This window comes from Diabrotica undecimpunctata, chromosome 9, assembly GCF_040954645.1.
Source record: "Diabrotica undecimpunctata isolate CICGRU chromosome 9, icDiaUnde3, whole genome shotgun sequence".
NCBI lineage: Eukaryota > Metazoa > Arthropoda > Insecta > Coleoptera > Chrysomelidae > Diabrotica > Diabrotica undecimpunctata.
In genome coordinates, this window is record NC_092811.1 from 80,532,655 (window position 1) to 80,543,242 (window position 10,588).

The 10,588-nt window shown below is 30.1% G+C and overlaps 1 protein-coding gene across 1 annotated transcript; it reads right to left on the reverse strand.

The window, feature by feature from the left end:
• Window positions 1-7,168: 7,168 nt before the first annotated feature.
• LOC140451182 (52 kDa repressor of the inhibitor of the protein kinase-like) lies at window positions 7,169-9,052 on the reverse strand. The gene has a single exon (XM_072544916.1). It carries the CDS (start codon window positions 9,050-9,052, stop codon window positions 7,169-7,171), a length of 1,884 nt encoding a protein of 627 aa, XP_072401017.1.
• Window positions 9,053-10,588: the final 1,536 nt, after the last annotated feature.

A 10,588-nucleotide genomic window follows, 5' to 3' on the forward strand; every position in this document is an offset into this window, starting at 1 on the left:
GAGGATGAAATAGTCTTAAATGTATCTAGACATTTTGATGTTGATGTTGTGCAAACAGTAACTGTACAAAATATTCAAACGATAGATAGTTTTATTAATTTTATTCAAAGAATACAAAGAGGCAATATGACAAGTAATAATAACAACAGAAAAAACAATAATAACTTTCAATATAATAAAAATGATAATCAACAATATAGACAATCATATAATAATTATAGATATGGTAATAATTTACAAAATTTTAATAATAATAACAGTAATTATAATAGACAACATTTTAATAACAGTACTAATAATAATAGACAAGATTTTAACAATAGAAGAAATACAGAGCGACCTAACTACAACAGACAGGTAAACTGTGTTCGAAGGAATAGAAGCTGCGAAGACAGGGAACGAAGTAGTACAAGGCAGGAAAATGTGAGTAGAAGTCATAGTAGGGAAAGACATAGGACATCAGATCCAAGTGGTCAGATAAAATCTGAGAATTCTAATAATCAAAATTTGTTCAGTAAACTTTCTGAATTACAAGTTAGGCCATTGCTATTATGAAAAACCTTCTGAATTTATTTCTTTAGATGAAGATAAAATTATTGAATCTATTAATTTAATTTATATCAATGCTTTGGCCAAAAATAAAATGATTAAAATTATGATAGATACTGGTTCAGAAAGTACTTTAGTCTCGGAGAATTTTATTTTTAATACATTAAAACTATCAGATATAATAAAGATTCCAAAAATTAAAATTGTTGGTGCAAATAATAAAAAGTTGAGTGAAATTGATAAACTAGCCAATTTTAAAATTAATATTCTTAATAAAGAAATTAATATGCAAGGATTTATTGTCAAGGATTTATGTGTTGATATATTAATGGGAAATGATGAATTGGAAAAGAAGAAAGTAAAGATAGATTTTGAAGAAAAAATGGTAACTTTGGAAGGGCAAATAATTAAATTTATGCAGAAAGATGAGGTGGAAGAAGGAATAAGAGTTGATAGGATATTATTAAAAGAAAATAATGATGTTTATGAAGAAGAAATGTATTTTGATGATAGGGAAATGTCCCAAAAGAATGTAAAGAATAATTGTAGTGAATATTTAAGGAATGGAAATTTTAAGCAGATGGATGCCTACGAGGCGGAGTGCGTAAAATTGGAAGCAAGGAATAACGAGTGCATAATGAAGAATAATTTTATTTGTAAAAAAGAAGATATGATAAAAGTTTTAAATTGCCCTGAAGAATATAAATCAATAGTCATTTCCATATTGCAGCAACACAAGGGACTTGTCAATAAAGAAAATAGAATTGCACAAAATTATATCCATAGTATAAAAGTTAAAGAAGAAAAAGATTTTAAAACAAAATCATACACAATACCATATAAATACAGAGAAAAAGTAAACAGAACGATTATTAATATGTTAGAAGATAGAATACTAGGAAGAATTACAGGAATGTCATTTTTCACTAAAATCGATTTACAGCATAGTTTTTGGTTAATACCTCTAGAAAGAAAAAGTAGACAGTATACAGGATTTTAGATAGATGGAGTAGTATATCAATTCAAAGTAGTACCATTTGGACTTCAATCATCTTGCAGTGTTCTATGTAGATGTCTTCATGATATTTTGGATCAATATGAACATTTTGTAATTCACTACATTGGTGATATATTAATTGTTTCTAAAACGGCTGAAGATCATGAGAAACACCTAAAAATTATAATAAACAGATTAGATAAAGTTGGACTTAAAATAAATCAAGAAAAATGTACATTTTTTCAAAAAGAAGTAATATATTATAAACTTAACACTAATTATAAAAATACTAACAGCTTACTGATATATCCATTTTATTCAATAGACTTGATTTGTTAAATAGATGGTAGATTTCATTATTGTGAATCAATTTGACATCATACTTGATGATTTTATACATATGGAAATTGTTTGTGCCCTAAAAATCATAATTTTGGGGTTAGATACAGAATTGATTGTGTAAATGTCTTTCTAATATAATAATAAAGTGTAAAACTTACCAATTCATATGGATGAAAGCCTGCTGAATGGAAATAATTCCTAAAATTTGTCCATAAATAAACATAACACAATAATAGATGATTAGATTATGTTTATTTTCTCTGTAGTTTCCATTGCTTTATTTGACATGACAGTTTGACATAGACAGCGAACAGGGATGTATTTAACACATTTTAAATAAAAAAAAAATTGATTTATTAAATTTAATAAGGTATGAGAAAATTAATATTTAAAAAAATAATAAGTAAATTATTTATTTTAAATATTATTTTGGGGTATTGATATGATATAGGAGAGAGAAAAATAGTGATTAAAAATAATTTACAAATTATATATTAGATATTAAAAGTATTTGGTTATTTTAAGAAGTTATATACTAGAGAATTTAATAAAAATTATTTATGTGAGGGCATTTTTAAGAAATTAGCATATAATAATTGTAAAAAGTTGTAGTTTAATGTTGTAAATATATTTAAGCGAGCCATGTGCATAGGCAACCAACTATACATACTCTCCAAGTGACATTTTAAGAATTTTTACGAATATAAGTGGGGTTATAGTTGTTTAAAATGTGTAGTTTATTAAATTAGAATGTTGTTACTAATTTAATTATATATTCTGATCTGAAAAGCCTAAATGTAAACAAAATTATCAATGGAACATTAACGAATTTTCCAGAATGCAGAATTTGACCATTGTTTACGGTCGAACATTCTCGAAATAATGGTTATGTCTGTGGAACGAACATATAGTTTTTTCGAGAACATCCATATAGAAGTAATAGAACAAATGGAACATGATCTCTTACCAGATGATTCTAGAACATCCAAAAAGATATAAATACCCGTGATTTGGATTCAAGATGTCAGTTTTAGTAAGTCAGTCAGGCAGTTTAGTAAGAAAGTAGGTCCAGTCCATTCAGTTAGTTACAAATAGTCAAATTGTTTAATAGAGTGAGTTAAATGAAGATTAAAAATTATGCATATATTTTAATGCACATTTATAATTATACACAAAGAATTATCGAAGATTAAAAAAGTATATTAGAAGAATATTGGATGGATATTGTAAGAAATTAAAATTATATTATGGTTGGAGATCAGTATAAATCAACTTATAATAATTGGATATTGGTATATTGAAAAGAAGAATAAATAGAAATGCTGTTTTGCTGGTTTTCTTGGTGGTTTATAAATGCTGGTGAAGAAAAATATATCTTAAATTGGTAGAAGCTGATAATTGGAAAAAGTAATTTCACAAAAACAAGGATAACCGAAGTACGAAGACATTCAGTGGTGATTAGAATCTCTATAGTGGAAAACAGTTCATTTAGGCATTCAGTGAAAGAAAGGTACAAAATTTTGTTAATATAATTTAGTTAGTGTCATAACAGTTTCAATTTTGAAGAAAGTTTGTTTAAATTTTACATTGTCTATAGAATTTAATTAGTTTTATAAGAATATCAATTTAAAGATAGTTTATTTTAAATTTACATTGGCTAGGTTAGATATATATATATATATATATATATATATATATATATATATATATATATATATATATATATATATATATATATATATATATATATATATATATATATATATATATATATATATATATATATATATATATATGTGTGTGTTTCATAATAGTTATAATAAAGATAATTTAAAAAAGTACTTACAAACTAATTCTTTGAGAACCGCGATAAAAACCCTATATTATTAAAATACTCATTGCTCATCATTCAAACAAACAATACATCATAACAATATATATATATATAAATCATTTTTCATATATATATATATATATATATATATATATATATATATATATGTATATATATATATATATTTATATAATGAACCAGAAGTATTTGCTGACAACGTAAGGAAGTAAACGTTAAATATTGGGTTTACAGCAATAAAAATGAAACGTGTACTCTTTTAAATCTTTATTCCAAGCTTTCGAACATTGGTTATGTCCTTCATCAGGGAGCTACAAATGTGATGAATAAATTGTTGGCGTTGGTATAATTAATTAAAAAATTCACTACTTACAAACTTAATGAGGTTGTATCAACGAAGATGTATTATAATGTTGATAAAATTTATCACAGTCTCTCATCTTTTTTTAATATACAAAACCTATTTTTATGTTTAAAAATTTAAAAAATTATTACTGTACATCCAAAAACACTTAATTATTCTAAATACATAAATGACAATAATTTTGTCAGAATAATGTCTATCAGTAATATCTATCATATGACGAGTCTATGATAAAGTATTATGGCCGCCATCAATGTAAACAATTTATACGAAATAAACCAATCCGCTTTGGTTATAAAATGTGGTCGCTAAATACTTCTACTGGATATCTGGTAAACTTTGACCTATACCAAGGAAGAAATCCACGTTCAAATGAACAATACGATAAACTTTTTGGCAAGTGTTCATCCCCTTTGGTGCGAATGCTTGAAGAGATAAATCACTCAGATTTACACTACAATTTACACGCTGACAACCTATTTTCAGGATTTAATTTATTTAGTTACCTACGATTTTTGGGGTACGGCACAATTGGAACAATTAGAGAAAACAGAATTCCATCTAGCTGTCCCTTGGAAAAAAAGAAGGAGTTTTCTAAAAGAAATCGTGGCTATTCAAAACATACAATAGAAAAAAACAGCAGTATCTTACTGGTGCGATGGAAAGATAACTCTGTTGTCACAATGGCATCTACGAGTTGTGGTGGTTCAGCATTGGGCACGGTAAAAAGATTTTCTCATGAAGAAAAACGCCATATTCAAGTAAGTCGGCCTCACTGTATTGCTAAATACAATAAAAATATGGGGGGTACCGACTTGATGGATCAAGGTGTTTCAACCTACCGAGTAGCAATTCGCAGTAAAAAATGGTACTGGCCAATTGTAACATGGTTGTTGGATGTTGCAGTCCATAATTCATGGCATTTATATAAAAAAAATAAAAAAGATATATCCTTGCTATCGTTTAGGAGAGAATTGGTCCAAGTTCTTCTCGCAAGATATGGAAGTCCTCCCTTATATACAGGAAGACCTACTCTACATAGACAGAACTTGCCAGATCTTCGTTTTGATCGCATCGATCATTTCGTTACACCAAGCAGTAGAAGGCGATGTGCTGGTGAAGGATGTACAACATCTGGACGAACAATGTGCCAAAAATGCAACGTTGGTTTGTGTGTTAATTGTTTTATAGGATACCACACCAGACGATAAAAATATTCTCAAATAAATATTTAAAAAAAAATTAAAAATTTTTATTTCAACGATCCTAAAAATTCCTTAAGCGCCCAGCGTTACCATATGGTAACACCATGTAATTTTTTTAAAAAAAGACATAAAACCGAAAAACTTATTTTTTTTATTAAATTATTAACATTTTCATCTAATTAACCCTAAAAGTAAAGATTTTCAAAAAAAAAACTTGGGCGCTAATGGGTTAAGTTTATAATTATAATTAGCTATATTCTAAACACGTATTAACTAACAACTCACTATTTCTATTGTTTGCTAAATATCTAATTGATATTTTTTATGGTTACTTTTTGTGTTTTTTAATCACTGATTATAATTATACACTTGATATTGTGTCTCAATACTGTTTTGAGCATGGAAAGTTTAAAATTACTTTTATTTCTGTAAGTTTAATAATTTGTATCATCGTTATTTTTATTAATTTTATTTAATATTGTATCATAGTTTCTGTTAATCAAGCTTACAAACAATTAACGAAATCTAGAGACGTCAAGAAAAAAATGAGTTTAATATACAAATATACAACATACCGCATACCTGCTAATTAACTACAAAATTATTTGTTAGATGGAAATGAAAATAAGACTTTCTTCAATTTTGTATGAATTTCAATTATTTAAAAAAATTAAAAATAAATAATCTTACTATCATGCGGATACAAGGATTATTATTAAATGTTTGAGAAAAACGATAGTTTAAAAATCGGTTATGGGAATCGGTAATCTGGTGACCGGTGATAATCGGTTTTATTGCAACTATTTGATAAGTAAATATGACAATGGCAAGTGTGACCCTGTCGAAACGTCGCCAAAACAATGGTTTTTCAAAAAACCAAAACCATTTAACGCGGAGTTAAACCCGGAAAACAACTGAAACCATATATACAAGGTGAGTCATAACTATTGGGACATAGACTAAGGACAGGTTATTTGAACCAAAATATGGCTATTGGGCCAAATATGCCTTAATAAAATGTTGCTGAGAAAAAAGTTACAGGGTGTTAAAATTAATTTTTGTTTTTCGTTTTTTGCTAATAGTTTCCCTGTATATTTATAAATTGCTATCAAAATTGGCACAGAGGCATAATTTTAGAGAAGAAATAGTATTTTATTTACAATGTTACGTTTTGTCATAAAATGCGCCACGTGGATCATTCCTAATGATCAAATTAAGTCTAAACTTTTTCTGAGGAGACTTTTTAGTGATTTTTATAAATATGACGTAAACATCATTTTTACGTAAAATAGGTACTCTTGTTTAAATATGATAATTGCAACCGTTTTCTATAAAAACGCAGTCGAACTGCTTAGAGTCTTAAAACAGGATTTCAAATATTATTTTATTTATGAACAGTATGCTTTGGACTGTCAGATAATTGTTGTTGGTAAATGTTATTTGTTCAGAGTAAATTATTTTTGATGTGACAGTGTAGTGTATTTTGTTGCATTTTTTAAAAGTAATCATTACTTTTTTGATTGAAATGCCTTGTCACAATCATTTTACTAATGAAGAAATGCGAGATATGATTTGCGTATACGCACCAGAAAATTTTTGCGGTCGCTCGGCATTCAGAAAGTATGGAATGTTATACGCAAACAGAAGGCAACCAAATCACAAAACTTTTGCAAGATTATATCGTAGTTTAGGTGAAACTGGGTCATTTCACACCAGGGACGTATTTATAGTTTTTTAATGGGGGGGGGGGGGATCCTAATTTCCAAATTAAGTAAAACCGGGGCTTGGTTTTGAAATACCTTTGAAAAAAGTAATAAAAACAAATTTCTAAAAATTTTATTAAAACTTAAAATACCGTTTTACAAAATTAAATTCATTCTCTTCCTTCTTTCAGCTAACTTATTTACAATTTCTGAGGAATTTAGACCTATTGTCACATTCCGATGAATACTCATGAGAGCTAATCCTGTAAGCCTCTCGTCTCCCATTCTATTTCTAAGATAAGTTTTTAACCGTTTAAGTGATGAAAAAGTACGTTCAGGTGTGGCAGTAGATACTGGAAGTGTTGCTAAAATTTGAAGAAGTTTCCTAACCGTTGGAAAAAAAATTTCATCACATCGGTCCATAGCTTCTAGTGCAGTAGACGGCTGTTCTTGATTGCACCAGTGGTTGTGCCAAAGCTCATACTCACTTACTAAATGTTTTATTTCAACTTCCCTGAGAAATATTTCTCCGATTCCTGCTATACATTTCTTTGCTCTCTCAGTATTTTGGGTGCGATCTGGTAGAAGCAACTGAATTCCTGAAATTGCTTCTTCGTGAGGTTTAAAGCGAGCATCAAGCTCGGTCACTACATGTTGTATAAATGGATAAAATATATTTCGCCGATAGTAAACTTCAGCAGTGTCCCCTGGTATATTATTGCGGTTCAATTGTCTCCTACTTACTCTTGGAACAGTTATATCTGCTGAAATTAATTTTTTTGCTTCCTCAAAAAGATTTGAGAATTCACGTTCGTTACGAAGGTTCTGTAAAGTGGTTTTTATTGTTTTTACGTAACTGCAAGAGTCGGTTAAATCTACATTGACTTTTTGTAGGGTTCGGTTTAAGCTTGACGTATAGGAGAAAACCTTCCTTAAAATAGTTAGTGAAACTATAAATTGACTGTTTTTCATTGCGACTTGTAACTGGTAAGCTTGGGTTGCAATTTCCCTTCCAGATTCTTGAAGTTCTTGAAGCACGGAATTTACTACAGGAAACATCTCAGCAAATCTTTCGACGGCTGTATGTTTTTCTGTCGAGCGTGTCTCACAAAGCGAGATAAGCGTTGAATGAGGTGCTTTAATCTCGTCCGCAGTTCTTTTTAAAAGTCCATCCCGGAGTGCAGATTGCCGAAAGAAGTTAATTATACTTTTAATAGTTCCGATGCAGTTTCGTGTTGCAGGGATCTCGCATGAATGACCCAAAACTAAGTTTAATGTGTGCGCCACACAGTGTACGAATAGTGCTCGAGGATATTTGTCCATGATTATTGTTCTTACTCCTTTAAATCGTCCGCTCATCACAGCCGTACCATCATAGCCCTGGCCAACTAAATTCTCCAAATCTAATCCAAACGACTTAAGTTTATCGATGATTGTCGTAGCTAGAGCTAATCCTGTTACTTCATCAACGTGTATAAATTCAATGAAATCCTCTCGAATAAGTGCCTTTCCAGAAGAGCAGTCTACATACCGAAGGCAAAGTGAGAGTTGTTGGTGACGCGAAATGTCTTGAGTTTCGTCAGCAAGTACAGCAAAGAAACCTGATTGTTTCACTCTATTTATTATTTGCTCCTGAACAGCATTTCCACACAAATCAATAATTTCATTTTGAATGACGGACGATGTGTACATAGCCCGAGAATGATTGCTTTGAGAAATAAGGTGATTTTTAAGTACTTCATCACCAGCTTGCGCACGAAAACGAAGTAGTGCACGAAAATTACCGTCATTATGTAGAGGATCTATAATACCGATTTCACCAGATTCTTGATTTCCTCTCAAAGGCAATTCCTGCCGTCCGCAAAATAAGATTGTGTCCACTATGGCACATAGCCTCTCTCTATTTTCTCGGGCAATTTTTTTATTTTCTTCATTAAACGACTCTGTAATATCACGAGTTTGACCTTCCATAACGCTTACAAAATTTCTTGCCCGTTCAACAGCATATTTATGATAATTTGTATTTCGATGATGTTCCATTTTTTCCAGAGCTTTTTTCCAGTTATTAAATGGTTTTTTTAACTACTAATAGCGTTCTAATTCTAATAGGTATTAGTTTATCTGTATCTACGCTGCTACTGCGGACCGACAGCATCCGTGCGCTGACTCATTAATTTATTTTTATTTTTTATACATTTTATACATTTGTAATATTGGATTAAAAGTAATAGTTTTGCATGGACTGCAAGGAGGGGGTTTGAACCCCCTAAACACCCCCCATAAATACGTCCCTGTTTCACACTAAAAATCGGGGTGGTCGACCGAAACAAATCACACCTAATCAAGAAGATGAACTTTTGGTTAGAGTAGATGAAAATCCTGAAAGAAGTTCACGACATCTATCAGCAGCAACAGGAGTAAGTCAGTCGTCTATTGTTAGAATTCTAAAAAAGAGAACCTCCATCCTTATCGCTTCACTCCTGTTCAAAATTTACTTCCAACAGATCTTGCATGACGGTTACAGTTTTGCCAACGTATTCTGAATAAACATCGCAATGACAGACACTTTATTAAGAATATTATGTTCACCGACGAAGCAACTTTTATCAGACGAGTGGTTTTTAATTGGCGAAATAGTCATTATTGGGAAGAAGAAAACCCGCATGCTATTAAAGCTAGACATTTTTAGCATGAGTTTAAATTGAATATTTGGTGTGGCATTATAGGCGACCAACTACTAGGGCCTTATGTTCTTCCTCCGAATTTAAATGGAGATTTTTATTTGTTCTTATTGGAAAATATTCTTAGTGATATTTTAGATGATCTGTCACTGGATGTAAGAAGAAAAATGTGGTTTATGCAGGATGCAGCGCCACCTCATTTTTCATTAGCTGTTAGAAATCATTTTAATGACGTATTTCCTTAACGATGGATTGGCAGAGGCAGTGATTTTCAATGGCCACCAAGAAGTCCTAAGTACAACCCGCTAGATTTTTATTTTTGGGGACATATGAAGTCCTTAGTTTATGCCAATAAAATTAATACACGAGATGAACTTTGGAGATACATTCAAAATGCAGCTAATCTTATAAGGGGACAAAACAATATTTTTTTTTAACGTCCGAAATTCCTTTATAAAAAGAATTAAAAAAGACATAGAAATCAGAGAAGACCATGTAGAACATTTAGTTTGAGTTTTTGTGAGTTCTTTTAAGTTAAAGTGTGTTAGGTGAGTGTAAATTAGAGTGTTAGTTACTAATTTAATTATATATTCTGATCTGAAAAGCCTAAATGTAAACAAAATTATTAATAGAAAAGAATGGAATTCTCTGGATCTCCGGAGATGGCCATGTTTGCGAAATGGTTTGTTCCAGAAAATTCAGACATGTATTAAATAGAACTGAATAGAACATGATATCTTACGAGATGGTTCTAGAAATCCAAAAACCTATAAATACCCGTGATTTGGATTCAAGATGGCAGTTTTTAGAAGTTTTTAGTCAGAAGTCAAGCAGTTTATTATGAAAGTTAGTTAGAGTCAGTGAATCAAGTACAAATAGTCCAATAGTTTAATAT

What these genes read in the sequence shown, in the direction of transcription:
- LOC140451182 (XM_072544916.1), bottom strand. Translation starts at nt 9,052, where the DNA reads ATGGAACATCATCGAAATACAAATTATCATAAATATGCTGTTGAACGG.